Source organism: Bos indicus, chromosome 27, assembly GCF_029378745.1.
Source record: "Bos indicus isolate NIAB-ARS_2022 breed Sahiwal x Tharparkar chromosome 27, NIAB-ARS_B.indTharparkar_mat_pri_1.0, whole genome shotgun sequence".
In the NCBI taxonomy this organism is placed as follows: domain Eukaryota; kingdom Metazoa; phylum Chordata; class Mammalia; order Artiodactyla; family Bovidae; genus Bos; species Bos indicus.
This window is the reverse complement of record NC_091786.1, coordinates 38,743,556-38,769,945: the sequence shown is the minus strand read 5'-3', so window position 1 is coordinate 38,769,945 and position 26,390 is coordinate 38,743,556. Positions and strand designations below refer to the sequence as shown.

Genomic DNA, 26,390 nt, shown 5'->3' with positions numbered 1-26,390 from the left:
GGCAGCGTTTCCTACGTTCTCACCGAGTTCAGGCGTCTGGGGAAGGACAGCCAGACGCGATGCTGTGTCCCTCTCAGTATGTCACGTCACAGGCTTTGTGACACCCACGTCTCACCACTGGCAAGGCTAACCCTGATCCCTTGGTCAAGGTGCTGTGTGCTGGTGTCGACACTGCAGAGTTCCTATTTTGCCCTTTGTAGTTAATACCTGGGAGAGACAATTTGAGACTATGCAAATATCCTGTTTCTCCTCAAACTTTCACCCGCAAACTTGAGCATCCATCAATGATCCTCGTGTGCAACAATCACTGTGGTATTTGCCTAATGATGATATTCAGTTTCCCTCTTTGCTGTTATAGGCATTAACTGAAATTCTTCTGTAAGCAAAAGCTGCCTCTTCTGCACCATTTAAATACATTTGGTGGACATTCCTTTTGCTCTATGGGGCATAATCTGAGACTATCACTTCTTGCTCTGACTGCCCAGGGCTGGCCACTCAGAGCCCCTCCAGCTGGCTGGAGTGCCCTTTTGACAGGCCACCCACTCTCTGGCACCACAAGATGTTCTGTGACTCTTGTATTTTCTCTGCCCCAGACAGAGAGCCAAACACTTCTCCAAAGAGACCTGGTCCTTTTATTGGTAAATGGTATTTAAAAACCAAGGTTTAGCTGCAAGACTAGTCATGGTTACTGGGGTCACTGCTTCTAGAATCCCTTAGCAGGCAGAGCTAGGAAATCTCTAACTCACGCCTACATGCCAGCTGCCTCTCTGCATCCATCTATACATTAAAAACTATAGTAGTCAGGTACAGATGTGAGAGCTGGACCGTAATAAAGGCTGAGTGCTGAAGAACTGATGCTTTTGAATTGTGATGCTGGAGAACATTCTTGAAAGTCCCTTGGACTGCAAGGGAATCAAACTAGTCCATCCTGAAGGAAATCAACCCTGAATAGTCATTGGAAGGACTGATGCTGATGCTGAAGCTCCAATACTTTGGCCACCTGATACGAAGAGCCAACTCATTGGAAAAGACCCTGATGCTGGGAAAGATTGAAAGCAAAAGGAGAAGGGGGTGGACATGAATTTGAGCAAACTCCACGAGATAGTGGAGGACAGGGAAGCCTGGTGTGCTGCAGTCGATGGGGTTGCAAACAGTTGGACACAACTTGGTGACTAAAATATATAGATACCTGGCTCTTACCATATGCACTTTATTTGCTTATGTGTTAATCTTAGTATATGCAGAGAGTTATAGTCTCAACTGCCAGCTCTTAGCCTCCTCTGCTCACAGGAAATAATGTGAAGTTTTATTGACTTTTTAAGATTGGGAATTTCTCCTCAAATGCAAATATTGCCAAATAATTCTCCACTTTTTAATAATAACATAAAAACACCATAAATCTGAGTTTGGCCTTTTCATAAAAATATAGATGGGTACCTTTAGGAGTACTAACACCACTTAATAGAAGGATCGTTAAATTAAGCTTTTAATTCAGTACTACAAACAAGGGAAATATAAAAACCTCAACAATCTGAGTAGGGGAGTTTCCAAAGGTTTGGTCTGACATGTTTTTAACTGAGTTTTTCCTAAAGAAAAACATGAAACTGATGTGGTGGAGAAAATAAATAAATATATATATATATATATATATATCAAAGTCAATAGTACTGTGGAAATATGAAGAGGAAGAAATCAGTGAAGCAGTGGCAATCTCTTAGAGCCATCAGAAAATATACTTAAGCATACTAAAGCGGAAAATGAATGGAAGATGATGAAATCAGAAGCAGTTCCGGGGAATCTTTGAGTATGAAAGTGTAAAGCTTTAACCAGAGCACCAGGGGTCAGGATCGTGGCGGATAGAGTGCGGTAAGGAAGCAGGGCTTCCTGCGCGGGCGCAGACAGCTCATCAGCCGCCGTTCGGTCACCTCTCCACTGCATAGACAGGACACACAAAGCGACTCCCAGAAAGGATGGGCCTCCCCTAGCGGACCTCTGATCATCACGACCAACACTTTGGGTGTGGGTCCAAGATGGGAAGAGAAGGAAAGAAGCAAATGCTGGCAAAGGACGGGAAGACAGGTCTGGTAAGACCCCGGAAGGCATTGTGGCCCCAGAAGTTTAAAGAGCAAACCGCGAATCACCAGAGAAAGGCATAATTTGTTAATCCCATGAAAAGACCGCTTGGCTTTTTGTCACCAGGGCTTCCCATTTGCATTCTATTTCTCGAATCCAGTTTTGGCAAAAAAAAAAAAACAGCTAGCTTGCTGGTTTCGGTATTTCAGCCCTGATGTACACATGCTTTCGAAGGGTGAATAAAAATGACCACAGGCAGTTATAACCTTTGTATTTTTAAAAGGCTGGCAGGAAGTATTGTTAAGACTTTCTGTAGAGATGCATGCCTTCCTTTCAAAATAAAAACACAATCCTTTCTAACAGCCTGTTTGCAGGGCAGAACAGAGACTCAAAGGTAGAGAACGGGCTTGTGGACCCAAAGCGGAAAGCGGACGGAGAGATGAACTGGGAGAGGAGCACCAACATATATACACTCCCAGGTGCAGAACAGGCAGCTGACGGAAAGCTGCTGTATCGCACAGGGAGCTCCGCTTGGCGCTCCATGATGACCTAGAGGCATGGAATCGGGGTGGCGGGGGAGGCCCATGACAGAGGGATATATGTAGCTGATTCACCTCGTTGTACAGCAGAAGCCAACACAACATTGCAAAACAACTGTATTCCAATAGGTAAAAAAATAAAAAAGAAGATAAGTGGTATAGAGTAGTTAATCCTTATAAACGGGATTTTTCCTTTATGTGGGTAGTTATAACAATCAGTGGACAGGCCACAGTTTTAGACAGATGCCACAGGCCCGCCGCAACTCTCCACAGAAGCTGTAATGTTACTGATGCCGCTGCCCACCCAAGCAGAATACAAAGCCCACTGGCAGAGGTCCACTCTGGTGACGTACAAAGGAAGGCACATTCCCTGGTTGGCATCCGTTAGACTTGAAGTTTTAAAAAATTTAGAAATACTTAAATAACTTTTTAGACTTTCACATGTAATCCTACTTATGAGAGCCAGACAGAAGGTGATACAAAAATCATACTGCAAAATTGCCCCGGGCCTTTTAAAAATATTTGTATATATTAAGTGTGTAACCTTTTGACATTCCTCCTATTTCTCTACTTTGATCTAAAAATATCTCCTGTTAATCTGACAGTGGCCTGAATGACTCAGCATAAACAATAACACACAGCAGAGGTTCTGGGATAAAGGCTGCTCTAAGGGCCTGACGGGTGGTGGTCATGCTTCCTGCCTCCACTCCAGCACTTAAACCATTACACCACCCCCTCCCTTTTATTCTGGTTCTCTCTTTTATTCTGGCTCTGCAGCATCCATTAGAACTGCCCTGAATGACAACTAAGTGCTCCCTCTTCGAAAGAGGCTTCCTGGATTTTCTCCTGTTGGAAGTCTTTTTTCTTTATTCTGAAAACCCACAGCATTTTCCATGTAACTCTCTACTATGAGCAGAATTCAAAAGACGCTGGCCCCAAGAGTCTCATTTCTTGGATACTGAGCTAAACGCTCACTTAGGTGCTACTGGGATGGAACTCTGCAGGTAGAATTAAGGCTGCTGATTAGCTGACCGTAATACCGGAAGGTTATTTTGGATTGCGTGGTGGGGGATGGGGGGTGGGGCTCATGCATCAGTATTTAAACAAGTTCTTCAAAGCAAAGAGGAAGGCAGAGCTGTCACTTTGGAGATGTGCCAAAAGAAGAGACTATGGGGCCAAAGGGGCAGCAAGAGACACGAAGAGTGAGAGGCACGTGACCCGTCGTTGCTGGGTCTGAAGATGGACAACAAGGACTGTGAGTGGCCTCCAGAGGCCAGGAGTGACCGCCCTCTGGTCACAGCCAACAAGGAAACTGGGACCTCAGTCCTACAGCCACGAGGAACTGATTTCTGTCAACAACCTGAATAAACTTACAAGTAGATCCACCCTCAGAGTTTACGGAAAGCAACACAGGCCTGCCTGCACTTGATTTTGCGCCTGTGAAACCCAGAAGAATACAGGCCGGCCCAAACCTCCAACCTAAAATGGTGAAGACATTCAAGCTTTGTTGTTTACATTTGTAGAAATTTATTAACAACAGAAATAGAAAACTGAAATGCTTCCTTCTGTACTTTATCTATTTACCAGTTGAAATTTCAGTGGACATCAGATCAGAATCACCCAAGAAGCTTTTACAATGCACATAATCTATTCCCAGATAAAAAGCTGTGGTACATATACACAATGGAGTATTACTCAGCCATTAAAAAGAATACATTTGAATCAGTTCTTATGAGGTGGATGAAACTGGAGCCTATTATATAGAGTGAAGTAAGCCAGAAGAAAAATACCAATACAGTATACTAACGCATATATATGGAATTTAGAAAGATGGTAACAATAACCCTGTGTACGAGACAGCAAAAGAGACACTGATGTATAGATCAGTCTTGTGGACTCTGTGGAAGAGGGAGAGGGTGGGATGATTTGGGAGAATGGCATTGAAACATGTATAATATCATATATGAAACGAGTTGCCAGTCCAGGTTCAATGCACAATACTGGATGCTTGGGGCTGGTGCACTGGGATGACTCAGAGGGATGGTACGGGGAGGGAGGAGGGAGGAGGGTTCAGGATGGGGAACACATGTATACCTGTGGCGGATTCATGTTGATATATGGCAAAACCAATACAATATTGTAAAGTTAAAAAATAAAAGAAAAAAAAAGAAAAAAAATTTCTGAGAAAGATGAGGCCAGGAAAGGGAGAAACATCAAATTTTTAATTTATCACTCTCTGACATTTTCCCTAACATTTTTTAATACTAGCATCACTTCATGAAGTTCCTGCAAGCCCCTCTCCAGGTACTTCCCATCCTCACATCCCCAGAGGTAACCACAGTCTGATTTCGGTTCCCCCTGAAGGTTAGTTACTCCATAACAGAACCGTGCACTGCGTGCGCTGGTGTAAGGTTGGAGGTTAGTTACTCCATAACAGAACCGTGCACTGCGTGTGCTGGTGTAAGGTTGGAGGTTAGTTACTCCATAACAGAACCGTGCACTGCGTGCGCTGGTGTAAGGTTGGAGGTTAGTTACTCCATAACAGAACCATGCACTGCGTGCGCTGGTGCAAGGTTGGAGGTTAGTTACTCCATAACAGAACCGTGCACTGCGTGCCCTGGTGTAAGGTTGGAGGTTAGTTACTCCATGACAGAACCGTGCACTGCGTGTGCTGGTGTAAGGTTGCTTTCTCATGCATTGTGTATACAGGCACTCCACTCCTTTCTATTGAGAATCACACATGGTAACACTACACTACAGCTTATCCGTTCCCGGTTGATGGACACTTGGGTGGTTCACAGTTTTGGGCTATTATGAATAAAGCTGCTATGGATATTTTGGTGACGTGCTTTCATTTCCCTTGAACTGCTGGATCATCGGGTAAATGTATGCTTAGTTAAAGATCATTCTCTGAAGTGTCTATGCCATTTTAAGGGTTTCTACATGAGTGAGAATATGTCGGCCCACTTTTTCTCCTGTCTCAAGTGATCTGAATGTGTGGCAGGATTTGAGAACCACTCGACTAGATTAAGAATTCCTCCAGAGCTGGATGCACATCTTACTCATCCTAGCTTTCCTCAATATATTTAGCATAGTCTTTAGCAAAGCAGGAACTCATGAATCCTATCAGATTTCATCTTGATCCAGCTTCTGACTTTTGCCATATATGGCAAATTTATTAAGTAAGTCTTCCATCAATTCAGTTCAGTTCAGTCACTCAGTCATGTTTGACTCTTTGTGACCCCATGGACTGCAGCATGCCAGACTTCACTGTCCATTACCAACTCCTAGAGCTTGTTCAAACTCATGTCTATCAAGTCAGTGATGCCATCCAACCATCTCATCCTCTGTCGTCCCCTTTTCCTCCTGCCTTCAATCTTTCCCAGCCTCAGGGTCTTTTCCAATGAGTCAGCTCTTCGCATCAGGTGGCCAAAGTATTGGAGTTTCAGCTTCAACATCAGTCCTTCCAATGAATTTTCAGGACGGATTTCCTTTAGGATGGACTGGTTGGATCTCCTTGCAGTCCCAGGGACTCTTAAGAGTCTTCTCCAATACCACAGTTCAAAAGCATCAATTCTTCGGCGTTCAGCTTTCTTTATAGTCCAACTCTTACATCCATGCATGACTACTGCAAAAACCATAGCTTTGACTAAAAGGACCTTTGTTGACAAAGTAATGTCTCTGCTTTTTAATGTGCTGTCTAGGTTGGTCATAGCTTTTCTTCCAAGGAGCAAGTGTCTTAATTTCATGGCTGCAGTCACCATCTGCAGTGATTTTGGAGCCCAAGAAAATAAAATCTGTCACTGTTCCATCGTTCCCCCATCTATTTGCCAGGAAGTAATGGGACTGGTTGCCATGATCTTAGTTTTCTGAATGTTGAGTTTTAGGCCAACATTTTTTAGTCTCCCATAACTAAACACAAGTAGTGTGATTTTAAGTATTTCCTTATCTGAATAATCATGGGTCCAATACTTGTTTTCTCTACCAAATTTTGAGCTCCAAGAGGGTGTGGCCTGTGTCTGTCTTATTAAGGGCTACACACATGAATCCAGCACAGAGATGCACATTGGGGCCTCTATGAATGACCAAAGTGCACAGGGGAAAGAAAGAAACCCTTTCTCCTAAGTTGTTTTTATTTTAATTAAAACAAACTACAAGTTTCCACTCTGGGAGAGTCCTAGGTCTACAGCTCTCAATACTGGGGGGAAATAAAGATCCTTCTGAAAATCTGATTAAAACTATGGATCTCCCCCCTCAAAAAAAAAAAAAAAAAAAAACCAGACCAAAACAGACAGATATATGTACACATCCACACACATTCAGAATTCTGTACATATCAAGTAGGTCACGTGGTGCTCACACGGTCAGAAGTCATAGCACTTGGGTTTTATATGAAACTGCAATCAGTTCTTCCACCAATATTTGTTGAATATCCAGTTTGTCCTGGAACAACACTATGTATAATGGCAGGAGTCTCTGCTGAAGAATAGGGGCTGGGGGGGCGGGGGTGGTCACATCCTAGTGACCAGCAATAGCTAACCCAAAGTCAGACAACTCTTTTTAAAGATGACTTATTTGCCCAAGTCTACAACATATGCCCAACAAACTGGAACACAGATAACCCTTCAAGGTAATACTTCGGGTATAAGAGATTTACCTTTGAATTGCGTTTCTGTAAGTGAAAGAAAAAGAGGGAAAGAAGAGTAACAATCTATCCAAGCTGCATTCTCAAGGAATAAATGCTTCTAGCATTAGGGGATCTCGTGGTGAAATGACCTGCCCCGGAAGACGGGACTACCATCTGTGGTGGCTTCCTCAAAGGGCAGCGTGTCTGAGGCACAAAAATGACGCTGCTGTCTGTGGGAAGTGTGAAGAGAAGGGTAAATGTTAGAACAGCTAAAGCAAACAAAAACTTTAAAACAGCAACAATAAAAATCCAACGTTGACAGAGAATGGAGTTCAAGAATGTCTTCTGGTAGAGAAATGAATTATTCTATATTAATGGATTTTCTGATTGAAGTTAGTTTTTTCAAATGGCAAAATCTTTATAAAACAGTTGCTGGCAATCTTCCCAAATCCATTTCACACTCCTGGTCTCCTTAATCAAACTAAGTAAACATGATGTAATGTTTCAGATGACTCACTCAGCCCATGCATTACTCCGCCGTGCTACAGCACACTCTGAGAAGTTGCTGACTACCCACGGGGGCCTGCCCCTCACCAAAGCAACTCCAGCTGCTCCAGGCAGAGACCCAGGGCTTTTGGGGTTTCCTCTTTCTCTTCGCCTCATTATCAAGTCACTCCTGGTATAGTCCATTTACCTGACTGATAGCACTCCCTGCAAGGCATCCTTCTAGTTCCTGGCTAAACTGGGAAAACAACTGTTTCTTCAAAATAAGTTCAATTTAAAATTTAAATAGCAACCTGAATATTTCTGTTTTCTTAACTTTGTTTCAGGAAAGGTGAGCTAGCTTGGAGATGAGCAGTGGGAGGTGCCCAGGTCCAGACCCCTACTTTCAGGCAGCTTTTTATAAAAAGGCATCCACATGGCCATTGGCTTGGAAAAGCCAGGGAGGAAAATGAGGCCAACATTTCAAAGTAACAATTTTGGTTTTTATTAAAATAGACCACAAATGAGGGTCTGAGTAAAATTTGTGTGTTACACAGACTCCACAACACCCATTTATTCTGGCCATTCAGAGTTATTTTAAATTTTTTGCATTTTCAACTTTTGGGTCTTGAAGCATCAATACAACCACAAGTCAAACTTTTCCTTTGTGATTTTTTTTTTTTTTTTTGTACAGCTACAAATGCCTTTAAATTAAAATCTGTGTCTCTGCGTTGAGGATGGACTATCCACTGTGATACTTTATTAGCCACTGACTTGCAGCCTTGTTAAAAGAAATCCATCATTGCCATTCCCGTCTGGCACATCATAAGCCAAGGGGGACAGTTTAAATCCACAATGTGACCCCTGACATTCACGTCAATACCGCAGGCCATACCCGAGTGACAGGAGCATCAACCCTGGTGGACTGTATCATGAACTTTAAAAACCCTCCAAACATATGAACATTCTAACCTCTGTGGATGCATCTGAATATGAAATTCTGTAGCACTTCTTCATGATCAAATTAAAATGAACTCTATGTGGGAATCATTAATATTCCATTACAGGACCCATAATGATTACTACCTCCCCTCTCTCCTACTCAAACCCTTCTCTTTTTTTTTTTGGTTAAAAATCTGTTTGTACTCTTTAAGCAGCATCTGTTCTGTCAGAATGTTCTAACAGACTTCTTTCTGATAGATTTTTTCCTAAAGCATGAACATGACATGTAGACCTTCAGCTATTTCCAAGTATTCCCTTTCTCATCGTCACCGTCTTCATTCAAGGTTGGAACCAGACCAGAAGCAGCAGCTCTGTCTGCCCAGGCCAGCACCTGACCGGAAGCAACAGCCTGCATCCGGATCTCCACAGGGAAAGCGGAGCAGAAACACCACGAACCTTGTATCACAACTCAGCTTGGTGCATTTTACTGAACAAAGCTGCATCCCATATTTTAAGCCAAAATGTTTCAAGCTTCTCTCTTTAAAAGCTCGCGAAGGCAGCTTTTCTCTGGAAAGGCTCGCCTGCTTCTACCAGGATAAGCACTCGAGCGGTTTCCTCCATAGAGACTGTTGCTAGCAGGTCTCCAGGACCTTCTCTTGAAGAGAGCTCACCTACTCCAGGCAACAGTTGATGCTCTTTTTTTAGCTACACTTAAATACCACCCCTCAGTTCCTATTTTCAACTGCAGACTCCAAATATAACTCAGATCAAGTATTTTTGAGAATTCACTTCAGGCTTTTCATTTATAAAAAATGCCGACTTTTTTCAGACTGTGGCCCGTTTCTTCCTCTCACATAATTCTCTAGGAGTAATCCTTTGAGGACACTGACAAAACAGAGGTTAATTTTCTTGGACACTTCTTTGTCTAAACCAATAAATACATCAGAAAAGTTAAAACTTGAGAGATGCAATTTGAATTTACAAAGAAAAAAATGATATTAAGAACACTCCTAATACTTAGACTGAAAGGATCCATAAAGATCATGTATAGTTTTTATCCAGCTTACTCTTTGCCACAAAATATTTTGTGCAAAAGAAATCGCTCATGAGTTAGTTTGAGCCCAATAGAAAAAACAGAGGAAGCAGTTCTGGTCCTGGTAGAGAGTCGGGACATGGCAAGGGGGCACCAGATACTGTCGGCTTTAGGAGCCTGAACTGAAAACCTAAAAATTATGGGAATGGCCCACATACCTCATTTTACAAACCAAGAAACCATAACTGAGGCACCGTCACTTGTCGTTAGCAGCGAGAGGGCAGGCGTGGAACCCAGGACCCCAACACTGGGATGCACTCTCCAGTCCTCATGGTCACTCTGGGAGGAAGGCGTCACCACCCACGTTCCAACCCGCGTTACACACGTGGCCTGCACAGCGGCGCAGAGCGACCCCAAGATCAAGCCTTAGCCTGGAAGAAGCAGTCAGGGTGCTCCACTTTTTAGCACTCTTCCATTTCAAGCAGTTTAGAACCCAGGTGATATAGGAAGGGACAGTGGGGCAATTTGGAAAATAATTTAGCAACAGAAAAGCTAGTATCTCAAAACAATGTGAAATCGTTCTGTTATTAACTGTCACCAGCCACGCCCAAGCCGTCGTCCCTTCTCAAATACACAATTGCAATCATTTCTTCACCGTCTCATTTCCATTATAACTTCCTTCCAAAAAATTCTCCACAGACCCCAGAGTAATAATAATAACCCTTTTAAATGGACTCATGTGACTCTCTAGCTTTCCAACTCTTTAAAATAATTCCCATTGCCTTTTTCTTAAAACCACAGTTTTTACCACTGCTATGCAATTGCAGCTGGGCTTAACAATCATGATATTCACTGCTGGGAAGAGTAATCAAAGAGTAGTAAAGTCTGAAAGAGTATGAAAACTTCATTAAACTCATTATTACATGATGCTTAAATCTCTGGCTGAATGCAGAGAAATGGAACTTCCTTTTCACTGGAAGTTTTAGTGAAATAATTGTAGATTCACACGCAGTGGCTAAGACAGTAAAGGATCCTCTTACAATGCGGGCGTCCCGGGTTTGATCCCTGTGCTGGGAAGATACCCTGAAGAAGGAAATGGGAACCCACTGCAGTATTCTTGCCTGGGAGAATCTCACTGGCAGAGGAGCATGGTGGGCTACAGTCCATGAGGTTGCAAAGAGTTGGGCATGACTGAGCGACTAACACTTGACACATGCAGTTATATTAACAGGAGATTTTAAAAATACATTTTACCAAGGTCCCTCCAATGGTAACATTTGCAAAGCTACAGCATATCATAGTACTTTACAACCACAACACTGACGTTGAAAACCCTCACCAGATTTCTCCACTTACACTTGTCCTCATTTGATAATACTGGAAGCAGAGATGAAGGAAGAGAGAGCAAAATGGGGGAGAAATGTTTTCTAAGGTCAGCCTTTTCGTAGAAAGAAAAGAGGAGCAACTGTCAGCGTTAAATTTTTAATCTCCTCCCTGGTTGAAAGCGTCAAATTAGATAGGTCAATGGCACCCTGAAAGCTGAGTTAGCTTTGCTCTCTTTTTAAGAAAAAGCTTACAACTCTTGTTGTCACTTTGTGCAAAAAGGCACTTGTCGGAGTTCAAGTTTTTAACAAATTGCTTGAATCTTTAATGGCTGGGTTGTTGTGTTTTGTTTTTGGTTTTTTGTTGTTGTTTTTTTTTTTTTTTTGCTTACCCCTATATACAACTGTGATTGATTAAAAACCTAATGGTTATAGGTTACCATTAATGGTTGCCTGCATAGCATAATTCTTATATTTCCTAATTATTGTTTCTTTCTTTTGAGAAGATATATTAATCTTTATTTAAAATGTATTTTTTTGTTGTCAATCTTTTGGATCTGTTTATTTATATGTTACCCTCCTAGCTAATTTCTCCATCATTTTCACAGGTTACTGCTGCCTAAGAATACCAAATATAAAAATTATGTTCGAAATAAAACATACAATGTTTTCAGCTGACTACATATGTTAGGTAATAGATACAGGTAATATGCATTTTCAGAAACTTCTTTAAATTCCAAAATCTGGTTCACATCTAAATTCTGATTTGGGGGAAAGCAAGGGAAAACACACACATCTGAATAAGAACATTCACTGGGATTCGACTTAATAGAATATGTAACAATTTTTTTAATTTCTAAAAAAATTTTTGTACAACTTTTGAGGTCACTTTCCATTTACAGCTACTACCAAATATTGGCTGTATCCCCTGTGCTGTATAAAACTTCCTGAGTCTTTCTTAAACCCAACTGTTTGTGCCTCCCACTTCCCCCACCTACACTGCGGCCCCCCTCCCCCAACTAGTAACCATTTGTTTGTTGCCTGAATCTGTGAATCTCCTTCTTTTGTGCTTTTTCAGGCCTTTGTTTTTTTTTATTTTTAGATTCTACATGTAAGTGATATCATACAGTGTTTAGATTTGTCTCTCTGATTTTATTCACTTATAGTCCATTCCTGTTGCTGCAAATGGCAAAATTTCATTCTTTCTATGGCGGAGTAGTATTCCATGATATTCTTTATCCAGTCATCTGCTGATGGACACTTAAGTTGCTTCCCTATCTTGGCCATTGTAAATAATGCTTCTGTGAACAATGATGTGCATATATCTTTTCAAATCACTGTTTTTTGGATTGTATACTCAGGAGCGAATGTACTAGGTTATATGGTTCTAGTTTTTATTTTTTGAGAAACCTCCAGACTGTTTTCCACAGTGGCTGCACCAATTTACATTCCCACCAGCAGTGTACAGATTTCCTTTTTCTCCACATAATTGCCAAAAATTGCTATTTGTGTCATTTTTGATGACAGCTATCCTGACAGGTGTGAGGTGATGGCTCACTGTGGCTTTGCTCTGCATTTCCCTGATGATTTATGATACTGAGCATCTCTTCATGAGTCTATTGGCCATCTGCATATCCTCTTTAGAAATATAGCTATTTAGGTCTTCCATCCATTTTCTAATCAGGTTGTTAGTTTTTTTGATATTGAGTTGTATTAGCTGTCTATAAAGCTTGGATATCAACCCCTATTGGTCATAATTTAGTAGACTATCTTCTCATTTTCTCAATGGTTTTGCTATGCAAAAGTTTTTAAGTTTAAAGGTTTCATTTGTTTATTTTTACTTTTATTTCCTTTACTTTAGGAGATAGATCCAAAAAAAAAATATTGCTACGATTTATGTCAAAGAGTGTTCCGTCCAGGTTTTCCTCTAGGAGTTTTACAGTATCCAGTCTTACATTTAAGCCTTTAATCCATTTTATTTTTGTGTATGGCGTTAGAGAATGTTCTGATTTCATTCTTTTACATATAGCTGTCCAGTTTTCTGGACAAGGATTTTTCAGTTATTTGCAAATCAATCAAAGTGATATACCACATTAACAAACTAATGAATAAAAACCATATGATCATCCCAACAGGTGCAGAAAAAGATTCTGATAAAATTTAATGTCCATTTCTGATAAAAACTCTTCAGAAAATGGGCATAGTGAAAATATATCTCAACATAATAAAGGTCATACCATATATGACAAATTCACAGCTAACATCATACACACGAGTGAAAAGCTGAAAGCATTTCCTCTAAGATCAGGAAAAAGACAAAAGATGCACACTATCACCACTTTTATTCAACATAGTTTTGGAAGTCCCAGCCATAGCAGTTAGACAAGAGAAAAATAAATAAAAGGAATCCAAATAGGAAAAGAGCAGGCAAAACTGTCACTCTTTGCAGATGACATGAAGTGACACTTTAGTTTTGTTGCGGAAGCCTCACTATACATATAAAAGACACCATCGCCACCTAAAGACACCACAAGAAAACTACCAGAGCTCACCGATGAGTTCAGTACAGCTGCAGGATACAAAACTAATACATAGAAATCTGCTGCATTTCTACACACTAACAACAAAAGATCAGAAAGAGAAATTAAGGAAACAATCCCTTGGAGAAGAAAATGGCAACCTACTCCAGTCTTCTGTGTGGAAGAGATTCATTCCCAGGATAACAGTCTAGAATCTACAAAAGCTGACCAATAAACCCATGAGCCTTCTGACCCAGAGCTCTCCATCTGGAGAACACATCGAGTAGGGAGACACCCAGCAATATTTCTTCTTTCCCAGGGTTTGTAGTCACTTCAAACAATTCACATCTCCATTAATATCCCAGGATTTTCTTGGGATCTTTAAAGAAGATCAGAACTAATTTGCTTCTTCAACGTTTCTTCTGATCTCAGGACCAGTTTAAGACCAAATTCTCCTTAGTCCCTGCACTCTTGCAGCATCAAAGACCCAAACCAAAGATAAGATATAAAAATGCAGCAAGATGGATGAGGCACTGTTGCTTAACAAGGTTAAAAGGGCAGAAAATATAGGGTTAACCAAGGTTCATTGTCAGATGCCTGTACAATGTCAAGACAGGCATCACTGCACAAATGCCTTCTGTGAAGGACTTCAATGGCCTTTCTTTGGAACCAGCAAGTCTTTAGATAGCAAAGAAGCCACAAATGATGAGGATTAAAATCTTACCACAATAGGAGAAAATGCTCAAGGTCAAAGTCACAGATGGTCCCTTCTAAAAACAAAATGATGGGTGTGTTTAGGCTGAAAAGGATGGGGGACAGAAGTCCTGTCTATTGACACTAATCCCACTCTGCCCAGGAAGTGTTAAGATACCTTGAGTCCAAATGCTCGCAGGAAGGGGTGGAGTCCTTGTCCAGTCCACTTTGACATAGGTAAATAATAAAACAATACTAAAAAGTTATAATGACTTTCCTGGTGGCTCAGAGGGTGAAACTGTCTACCTACAATGTGGGATACCCGGGTTCAATCCCTGGGTCGGGAAGACCCTCTGGAGAAGGAAATGGCAACCCACTCCGGTACTCTTGCCTGGAAAATCCCATGGACGGAGGAGCCTGGTGGGTGACAGTCCATAGGGTTGCAAAGAGTTGGACACGACTGAGCGACTTCACTTTAAAAAGTTATAATAGCTAACACATACTAGAACTGTGAAGTCTTTGGATATATTAACTTATTAAAACAACTAGATGAGGTAGGTGTTAATAAAGCCTCCCATTTCATAGATGAGGCAATCAGGAGACAAAGTTTAAGTGAATTTGCTCATAACCCCTCAGCTAATCAGACAGGGGAGCTGAGATTGGAACCATCAGCAGAGTTCCCCAGACAATAGTCATAATCCTCATGTATCATGTCTCTCAGGAACTTCATCCTCCAACCCAGAGCTGGCCCGCATCTCACATTCTCATCTCCTTCTGTTTGAGTCCTAAGAGCTTTATTACTTATTAGAATCTTAGGGATGTCCTATTAAGTCATCAGAACTAAAAGCAGATCTTCCCTCTTCCCCTTTCTTCCACCTCACCCCCAGTGACGCCTGAAGGCACTGGGATTGGCACACCCAGTGGAGCCATGGACACATCAGATGGTCTGGCAGAGTTTGGTCTTGATTTGGTGAGGAAATAGGCAGGAGGGAGAGAGAGATAGAAAGAAAAAAGGAAAGACAGAAGGAAAGGGAGAGAGAGAGAGAAAAGAAGGAGAGAGAGAGAAGGAAGGAAGAAAGAGCATTAATGTTTATGGAGAAGAAAGGGGATAGGAGTTGAAGTGGAATATCAACCTAAATCAAAATCAGTCTCCTACTAAAACTGTACCAATATTTTAAATGGAGGCTTATCTCAAATAGCACGTCCTCCCAACCAGATTTCAAGTTTAAAGAACCTAAATAATATTCTATCACCAGTTGTCTTTTGGTACCCAACTTCTTCCATTTTATACCATAGATATCTGTTACTTATCATCATTTAAGCAACTTATTGGGGAAAACTCTTATTTGCACAAAGGACTCATACACTCATGTGTCTGTTTAGGTCATTTGAGTAAATAGCAGGGAAATAGCAGTAAATTGTAAAGTGTGAAAAAGGGCTCAATATACCATTATCTATCCTTTTCATGTAATCTAAGGCAAATTTACAGCTAAATATTGACTCAAGTCTCTGAATTATAGGTTTGAAACAAGTCCCTCATGGTGCATACCTTTAAGTATGTTAAGGTCTATTTTTTATTATCATTCCTACTAACAACAAGCAGAATTCATCTTATATTTTTATTTTAATATGGAATAACTGTCTATTTAAGGGAGAAAGGACCCTCCATCTTTTTCAGTAGTCTGTGGTCTCTGAGACCAGGGGCCCATTTGGTTCTGATATGTTCTCCAAGTCCACACCTGAACACAGAGTGGGTCTTCAATAAATATTCCTGACTATGCAACTACCCTGAACAACAGATATGGGTCAGAATGTTACTTCTGGTCCAAAAAGAAAATCCAAATGCTACTTTAAGATTTCCAAAGAAATCTTAAAAGTAATAAGGTCAATATGTAGCAATAACCATTTATCAGTTCCGTCCATATAACTTTAAACGGCTCACCTCATAAATTAAACTGAATGGAGTATATGCCTGTAATTTTTAAGTTGGGAAAGGGGTGGCAGAAGAGAGAAAGGAGTTATCTAGAACCTGTAAGATGATACCAAATGTGTATGTGTTTATCTGGACATATGTATCTATCTGTGTGGCATGTATGTAATACTGCCCCCCAAAGGCCTATTCATATCCCACCCAATAATTTATCTCAGGAGAGAGAGAGAGAGAGAGTGTTTTGGTGGGCGGGGAGGAGAGAAAGAAAGATAAGAGACTAAGAGAAAACAAAAGAGAAAGTCAAAGGCAGAATTAAAAAGAAACTGAGAGGAAGAGAAAGGGAGGCAGAGGGAGAGAGGAAAGAAGGAAAAGCCATTAAGAGGGCTGGTCAGAGAGAAGAGTAAAATGAAACAAACAGTTTGAAGAAAATCTTTTCTTGCTGGAATCTGCAGTGCAATCCACATTCCTACTGAAACAGAAAGCCCTCCTCTTGGGTTGGTGAGTGGCTGAGGTTTATTACAAAAGGAAATCAATATTTTACTTGACAATTTCCATGTAAATGCCACTGTCATTTTCGGCATCATTTCATTGTCAACTTCCCACAGTAAATAAAAACCAGCATAACACTTATTTTTCCCCCTGAGATTTTTAAGCATGATCTCAATTGTACGACTGCGACAAATCATCCAGCAAATTCTTGGCAGAGTAAATCAAAGCACACATGCTTACCCAAGATGAATGGTGGCCACTGGACTGTACATTCACTGCATTTGGTTTGGAAAGCTCCCTCAAACATGCTCCGAAGCTGCCCACTAATCAACCCACAGTCATGCATGTTACCACAGCCTACCACAAAAGTCTAAAAGCTTACTATAAAAATTCTACCTGTCAGTTTTCATTTCTGGCGTAACTTGATAAAGGCCTCACAAAGCCTCTCCTAGAAAGACAGTTACATTCCACGCTAACACCACTAGAACGAGAAAAGGCCTGTTTCCATGTGTCTACCGTCTGCCTTCCATGGACGTACAGAGTACATCGAGTCCCAATCCACCATCTTTTACTTCCCATTCCCATTTGGAACTGTAGCTTCAGAAATGGCAGCATTTGTTCCATAGAGAAAGGACTTAAAAAACACCTTCCTTATATAGTAAGCTGAAGATACATTTCCTCTTGCTTTTTTCATAATATAATTTTTTAATGAGCTGCAATTAAAGCCAGTCAAACTCAGAATCTCGTAATACCATTTTTACACCTTTTTTCATTTTTCAGAGTATATATGTCTCTCTAAATCTGGCAGAACTCAATTCTATATATTATGTAGTTTAAAAGTCATAGAAAACATAAGGACTTATCTTTCTACTCATACATTTCCATATTATACCATGATTCAAAATGTGCTGCCCTTCTTAGCAAATTCAGTCAAAGGAACTGATGTCAAAAGAAATATACATGTGTACAAAGTTTTTAAAAAGAAAATCAGAATCAAACAGAAATCTGTAAAAATCACATTCTCAACACACACATCTTATCCTGAACTTCAAAAATAGCCACATCCATTATCAATCTCTATATTTTGTATTTGAGTCAAATGCATATCTCATGTATACTGCTGCAGGATGTTATGAATTCCAAAGTTGATTAGAGGGAAAACACACTAACTGTTGTCAATAATAAAGCTCAGTGCAAGTAACTCAGGCATTCCACAATTACTCAGATTTTAATTTAATGTCTTTCCAAAGACGGCCTGAGTGGATTTCTGAGGACTGAACAGTCAGAACTGCTTCCTTTATTGTCTGACAAATGCTCTTTTGTTTCCATAGTGAATATACCATGGTGATCTTTCTCAAGTTCTGACAGTCACATAAATTAAAAAATGCCCACTAGTTGTAGCACGAATTATTCAAAATCTACTGATTATCTCAGTATTATAAATTATAATGTGGACTTCTAGGAATTATTAATTGAAGGGTAGTTTTCAGTCTGACGTGTCAAGGACAATGTCCAACAGAAACCTCACCAGAAAAACTAAAAAAAAAACAACAACAAAAGACTTTAGTGGTCTTAGCCTATTTTACATTAAAAAGTAAGTAGAAAATATAAACATATTTTAAATACCAGTATTTCAAGGTAGGGCATTAAGAGATACAAACTACTAAGTATAAAAAAATAAGTTATAAGAATATATTGTACAGCAAAGAGAATATAGTCAATAGTTTATAATAACTTCAAATGAAGTATAATCTCTAAAAATTTTGAATTATTATGTTATATACCTGAAACTAACATAATATTTTAAATCAACTCTACTTCAGTAAGTAAATACATAAATACCATTTCAATGCTTACTTTCAGTAGATCCTTGGAGAAATCACCACCTTCATCTACCCCTTGGAGGTTTGCGATGAACTCTTGGCAGGTCATCTTCTTTCCAATATTCTGGAACAGAGGCAAATAACACATCACGATGACACAGGTGGAATTAAGATTATTTCTTGAAAATGTGATCAAACAAAATAAGATTGATTTGGTTTTTCAAAACCAGACACAAACACCCCAATATATGTGTGTGTATATATATACCTACAAGTTTATATGCATATGAAAAAAACAGATGGCTTATTATGCTTTGAAAACTGTCATTAAATATGAATAGCAAAATTATGTCAAGGTTTTATTTTAGCCTAAGAAAAAATCTGAAAAACCTTTGCTACATTTATGAAAAGAATATATAATGTTTTTACAGGAAAAGCATGAATAAAATGATATTTCTTAGCTGAACTCTGATGGCTATTTATTTGCTTCTTTATTTGTATTTCCTACCTATTGCCAAGAATGATGAAGGACCTGAGATTTCAGGCTGCTACTTCAAGCTAAGAACTTAGCCTATCACAGGCCGCCGAATGCAGTCAGAACAGGACCGCAGGAATTTATCACAACGGAAGTGGCCGGGACCCCAGCGCTTTCTTGCTCCACTTCCCTGAGTCCCAGTACTCAGAGCACCTTGAGTGGGGCCAGCTGACTCCTGCACACACAGGAGAAGTGCTGAGGTTTGGGAACCTGAATCCTCGCAATGGGACAGTTAAGCATATCTACCCCTTGGCTGTAAAGAGAGAAACCAGCTTGTATCTTTCAAGGCCATACACAAATCTAACCACTGCTCTGGGAATCACTAAGTCACTTTTCCAATGCTGCTCACCACAGAAATAATATTGTAAAGACAGACCAGAACAAAGGCAACCAAACTTCAGTTTACAAAATGTAAGAAAAGCAAGAGATCCTTGGAGAACTGTTTCCAAACTCGTTCTCAACTTAAGGATAATAAGTTTAACCAAAGATGATCTCATTAATAAACAAAAATTAGAAAATGTGAGGGCTTCCCTTATAGCTCAGATGGCAAAGAATCCACCTGCAATGCAGGAGATCTGGGTTCAATCTCTGCGTGAGGAAGATTCCCCTGGAGGAGGGCATGGCAACCCACTCCAATGTCCTTGCCTGAAGAATCGCCATGGACAGAGGAGCCTGGCAGGCTGCAGTACATGGGGTCACAAAGAGTTGGACATGACTGAGCGACTAAACACACAGAAAATGTGAACTGTAAAAAGAGAAGAGATGCAAATATGCTGAGAAAACTAATAAAATTGCTATGACACAGAATTGCCTCCAGTGCCAGCTCCAACTGGCTAATAAAAGTTGCCAGTTGTGAAGGATTCTGAGGTTGAGTCTGGACTCCCACAGAAACCCATGCCATGAGCAGGGACGCAGAACAAAGTGCAGAGACTGGGGCTCTGGCAAATGTGGTCCAAGTGAACATGAAGTGCGCCCACACGGCGCGGCCCTGCACACGACACACGGGCAGATGCAGCGCGTGCTCTGCAGCTGTATTCTATTCAGAGAAGACCAAGAGCAGGGTGGGACAGCAGTCTGCAAGTTGGTGCAGAATGTTCTGGAGACAGACTTTAAAAGGAATGCAAAACCAGAGACAGTTTCAAGGGAGTATTTATACAGAACTTAAAAAATACACGTCTGCCTGAGAACAGAGTCACCTGTGTGTCTTCAAAGTCATCGCTTCTCACTTCCTTTTCCACAACTGCCTTTCTGCCTTAAAACATGAAACAATCTGTCCAGTGCTTGCTAATTAATTATAACTTTTGTTTGAAACCCTACCTCTTCCATCAGGAAAGACAGCATAGATAGTCACACTTAGAGGAAAGACTGCATAAATGTTTTAACAATGAGAACTGGCTTTGCCAATTAATGTGTCTGGTAGATATTTCCTATAACTTAAATACATTGCAGCTGTAGTCCCAAGTTTTGGTGGAAATTTATTTAAAGCACAGAAAGGAACCTTAATGGAAAATACTGTTTCCTAACGTTATATTGAAAAAGACAATAGCTCAATTTTCCCTTATCAAGTGTATCGGATCAAACAGGGTGCCACCTAAGCTAAAAACTAGCAAGTACGATCAATAGTCATTTTGATATGACTTGGCAAGGCTTTTCTGGGATATGATTCAAGGATTTGAGAAAATGAATGAATAATGACTACGTAAAAAATTCTTTTCCAAGTTAGGTGGTTTCAATTCTTTGCTTTTAACAAAATTAAAGGAGGACATAATTTAATCATCACTTAAGAACAAAAATGTTTTTTTAATATGTGATTTGATAACATTGGGGCACTCTTTCTGCCCCCTTCTGATGTCTGTGTCAGAAGCTTTCTCTATCCCTTTTATACTTTAATAGAACTTTATTACACAAAAGCTCTGAGCAATCAAGCCTCGTCACTGGCCCCGGATTGAATTCTTCTCCTCTGGAGGCCAAGAATCCTGGAGTCTTTTATGGCTCAGCAGCAGCCTTTCATCTTGGGGGTTCATCCGGGATCCTTCAGGACAAGGCAAGGATGCTTGGAGCTCTAGGTCCTTGTTCTCCTAGCAAACATGTTTTCTGCTGTACTTTACTAACTCTACAGTGTGCTTGTGTGAATGAATGAAACGTCCTGCGTGAAGCAAATAAGGAGCCCTGCTCTGCGGTTCCGCAGTGACCTCATACGGCTCACAGCAGAAACCTGTCGGGGGTTTATACCGACCTGTCAGTGGACTTCCCTGGTGGTTCAGATGGTAAAGCGTCTGCCTACCATGCGGGAGACCCGGGTTCTAATCCCTGGGTCAGGAAGATCTCCTGTAGAAGGAAAGGGCAACCCACTCCAGTATTCTTGACTGGAAAATCCCATGGACGGAGGAGCCTGGTAGGCTACAGTCCATGGGCTCACAAAGAGTCGGACACGACTGAGTGACTTCACTTTCACTTGATGACATTATCTGTTTTTAATCCTTGCAATGTTAATAATGATAAAACTTGTTTTAGAATGCTTTATATTGAAACACCTGAGTCTTTTGGCAATAAGAAACTGAAACTTTCATCTCAATTTATGCAATTTTTGTTAAAATAAGTATCAAATAAAACAATATCAAGACTCCCAAATATAAAAACATGTTATACAAACAAAAATAAAACTATGGAAAAGTAGACAAATTACAAATACCAGGAGCAAAACAAGAAGATTTTTAAAAATATGCCAGTAAGTTATATGTAAGTGTCAATATGTCAGTTATATAAGTGTCAACTTACTACAACTTTTAAAAAAACACCAGCTTTATCGAAATATAATTCATGTAACATTCATTCTTGTGAACTATACAATTCAGTAATTCTTAGTATATCGTTAAAGCAGTATGGCCATCACCAGTCTAAACTAAGAACATTTTTATCACCCCAAAAAGCCGCTCCACATCCATTAGCCATCACTCTTAGATCTCTCTTCCACCTCACTACCCATTCTCTTGAACACCAATAATAAACTTCTTATTTACTAAGCCCTGTGGAGCTGCCTATGCAGGACACTTCACATAAATGGAATCATACAAATACAGTCTTTTATGACTGGCTTCTTTCATTTAGCATAATGCTTTCAAGTTCACCCATATTGAAGCATTAACCAGTATTTAACTTCTTTTTATTGCCAAACAACATTCCATTATATGAACTTACTAAATTCTGTTTATCCATTCAGAAATTGGTGGCTACTTGGACTGCTTCCACATTGTGGTTCCTATAATATAGCTAAAAATATTCGCATAAGTTTGGGTGGACTTGTTTTCATTCCTCCTATGTGTGCACCCAGGAGCGGGATTGCTGGGTCATATGGCAACTCTGTGTTTAATCACTTGAGGAACTGCTGGCACCAGGTTACATACCCACTAAAAGCGTGTAAGGTTTCCGCTTCTCTACATCCTCTCCAACACTTCTCTGTCCTTTTTATTTAAGCCAACCTAGTGGGTGTAAACTGGTGTCCTGTGCTTCTGATTTGGATTTCCCTAATGACTGAGAAGGCAACGGCACCCCACTCCAGTACTCTTGCTTGGAAACTCCCATGGACGGAAGAGCCTGGTAGGCTGCAGTCCATGGGGTTGCAAAGAGTTGGACACGACTGAGCGACTTCACTTTCACATTTCCCTTTCATGCTTTGGAGAAGGAAATGGCAACCCACTCCAGTGTTCTTGACTGGAGAATCCCAGGGACAGAGGAGCCTGGTAGGCTGCCGTCTATGGGGTTGCACAGAGTCAGACACGACTGAAGCGACTTAGCAGCAGCGGCAGCAGCAATGACTGGTGATGTTCAGCATACATTCATGCATTACTGGCCACATGTACATATTCTTTGGAGAAATGCTGATTTGAATCCTTTGTCCTTTTATTATTGTCTTTTATTCTTGAGTTGTGTTCTTTACATATTCTTGATACAAGCTCCTTACCACATATGTACTTTGCAGATACTGTCTCCTATCATGTGCATTTTCTCATTTGATGGTATTCTTTGAAGCAGAGAAAGTTTTTAATCTAGATGATATTTCAATTTACTTATTTTTTCTTTGGTTGCTTGTGCTTTTGGTGTCATATGTAACAAATTAATGTCAAATCAATCCAAAGTCACAAAGATTTACTCCTATGTTTTCTAAGAGATTTTATACTTTTAGCTCTTACATTTAGATATTTGATCCATTTCGCATTAATTTTTGTACAGAGTAGCAAAGAAAAATCTAATTTCATTCTTTTGCATATGACTATCCAGCTGTCCCAGCACCATATGTATTCTTTCTCCAATGAGTGGCCTTGGCATCCTCGTCAAAAATCAACAGACTGGAATGTAAGGGTTTACTCCTTAACTCTTAACTCTATTGAACAGATCTAGATGTTTGGTTTGATGCCAGTGTAACACTCTCTTGACTCTCATAGCTTTGTAGCAAGTTGTTTTCACCTCTGCATTCTTATTGTTATGGTTAAAAATACAAACAATTCACCATCTTAATGATTTTTATGTGCACAGTTCAGTAGGGTTATGTATTTTTACATTGTGGTGAAACAGATTTCCAGAACTACTTCATCTTGCAAATCTTAAACTCTATATAACTTCCTATCCACCTCCCCTCCACCTTCTGGAAACTATCAGTCTACCTTCTGTTCTAATGACTCTGAATACTTAGGTAACTCACGAAAGTGAAATCATAGTGTTCTCAAAGTTTGTCCATCTTGCAGCACGTGTCAGAGGTTCCTCCTTTCTAAGGCTGAGGATTTCATTAGATGTATACTACAATTTTGTTCAACAGTTTATCCATTGATGGACATTTGGGGTGTTCCACTTCCGGGCTTTGTGAAGTACTGCTATGAACATGGGTATGCAAATATCTCCTTGAGATCCCGCTTTCAAATCTTTTAGATATATACCCAGAAATAGGATAGGGGTATCATGTGCTACTTCTAATTTTTTAAGGCACTGCCATGTTCCTTTCCATAGGGGTACACCATTTTACAATCCCACCAACAGCATACAAGGATTCCAATTTCTCCCTATACTTGCCACCTTCTGTTATTTTGCTTTAAAAAAAAAAAAAGTAGCCATCCTCATAGGTATGAGGTAGTTTTAATTGGCATTTCTCTGATAATTAGTGAAAGTTGAGAATTTTTTCATATGCTTCCTTGTTATTTGTATAATATCTTCAGATAAATGTCTAATTCAAATCCTTTTCCCTCTTTTAAAATGGGGTAATTAATGTAACTGTTGTAGAGTTGTAGGAGTTCGTTACATATTCTGGATATTTATTACTCATCAGATATAAGAGTTGCAAATATCTTCTCCCTTTCTGTAGGTTGTCATTTCACTTTGTAGTATTCTTTTGTGTACAAAAGTTTGCAAGTTTGCTGTAAGCCCATTTGTCTATTTTAAATTTTGCTACCTGTGGTTTGGATGTCGGATCTAAGAAATCATTGCCAAGTCCAACATTATGAAGCTTTATCTCTATGTTTTATTCTCATAGTTTTGCCGTTTTAGGCCTTTAATCTACGTTGAGTTAATCTTTTATATGGTATAAGGGTACAACTTCACTTTCTGCTTTGGATGTCCTTTATTCCCAGCACCATGTGCTGAAGAGACTGTCCTTTCCCCATTGAGTAATCTTGGCACCCTTGCTGAAGATCATTAAAAAGTATATATACAAGAGTCCATTAGGGGCTCTGTATTCTATTCCGTTTGCCTATTTGCCTGTCTTTACACCAGTATCACACTCTTTAGATTACTGTAGATGTGTAATACGTTTTGAAATCAGGAGGTGTGAGTTCTCTAGTTTTGTCGTTTTTCAAATCTGTTTAGGCTATTCACAGTCCCTTGAGATTCCATGTGAATTTTAGGATGAATTTTTCTTTTCTGCAAAAAATGCCATTGGGACTTGGATAGAAATTGTAATTGAATTTCAGTAGCAGCTTATCAATTTTCTGTGGGGACAAAAAGGTCAGCTGGCATTTTGAGGATGACTGTGTTGAATCTGAAGATCACTCTGGAGAGCATGGCACTTTAACACTAAGGGTTCCAATCCAATACCATGAAATTACTTTCCACTTACTTGGTTTCTTTCAACAATGTTTTGTAGTTTTCAACGTCAATGCATTCATCTTATTTTGTTAAGTTTATTCTTAAGTATCTTAGTATTTCTGATGATACTGTAAATGAAACATTTCATTTTCATATTCTTCACTGCTAGTATCAGCAATGCAAATGATCTTTGTATATTCAACTTTTATTCTACAGCCTTGCTGAACTGTTTTTTAGATTCTAATCATTTTTTTCTTTTGTAGATTCCTTAGGATTTTCTACATAAAAGATCAAGTCTTCTGCAAACAGAGAAAATTTTACTTATTTCATTCTAATCATGACATGTTTTATTTTTTTTCCTTGCCTACTCACCCTGGATAAAATCTTCAACATGTAACAAAGAAGTGGCAAGGCTGGACACTTTTGCCTTGTTTCTGATCTGGGGCACAAAAAGTCTTCCAGCTTTTCCAGAAAGTATGATGTTAGCTATGAGTTTTTCATAAATGCTCATTTTCAGGAATTAATGAAATTCCTTTTTATTCCTGGCATATTATATATATATATATATTTTTTTTTAGTTATAAAATGGTGTTGGATTTTGGCAGTGCTTATGTATTTACTGAGATAATCATGGCTTTTCTCTTTTATTCCATTAATAAGGAGTTTAGATTGATTTTCATATGTTGAACTAATCTTGCATTCCTATAATAAATTTCAAATGGTTAGAATATATAGTCTTTCTTATATACTGCTAGACTATATTTTCCTTTTTCTAAGGATTTTGAGTCTATATTCACAGGGCTATTCATAAGGGATATTAGTTTTCTTGTGATAGTTTTGTCTGGTTTTGGTATCAGGGTAGTATAGTCCTCATAGAATGCTTTGAAAAGTAATCACTCCCCTTTTATTTTTTTCTGAAGATTTTGTGAAGGATTTATATCAAAACCTCTTTAAATGTTTAGTATAATTCACAAATAAAGCCATCTGGTCTTGGGCTTTTCTTTGAGGAAAGTTTTATTTATTATTAATTAAATCTCTTTATTTGCTATAGGTCTATTCAGATTTTCTATTTCTCCTTGATTCAGTTTCAACAGTATTTATCATTCTAGGAACCTGTCCATTTCACCTGCATGATCTTTTGTTAACATACAATTGTTGATAGTATTCTCTTATAATCCTCTTATTTCTGTAAGCTAACTTCCTGAATAATCAAGGTTGTTTACATCTGCAACTCCCTGTCCTCCTTTGCCTCACTAGTCATTCTTCCCGGTGAGCTCTAGGAGCAAAAGCAGAGTCAGGTGAGCCCACTG

At 39.6% G+C, this 26,390-nt stretch overlaps 1 protein-coding gene across 14 annotated transcripts in view; it reads right to left on the bottom strand.

Annotated features, from left to right (window-relative positions):
• The window catches only part of PSD3 (pleckstrin and Sec7 domain containing 3), a 492,229-nt gene that overhangs the window by 205,464 nt on the left and 260,375 nt on the right, over positions 1-26,390 (bottom strand). For 12 of the 14 annotated variants that reach the window (XM_070781665.1, XM_070781663.1, XM_070781662.1 and 9 more), the window contains one exon: positions 18,508-18,597. In XM_070781665.1, the coding sequence (XP_070637766.1) occupies positions 18,508-18,597 (90 nt within the window). Of the gene's footprint in view, positions 1-6,281; positions 6,294-13,235; positions 18,187-18,468; positions 18,598-26,390 lie in introns of those variants that run through there. The other 2 variants (XM_070781676.1, XM_070781669.1) reach the window with 2 other exon arrangements.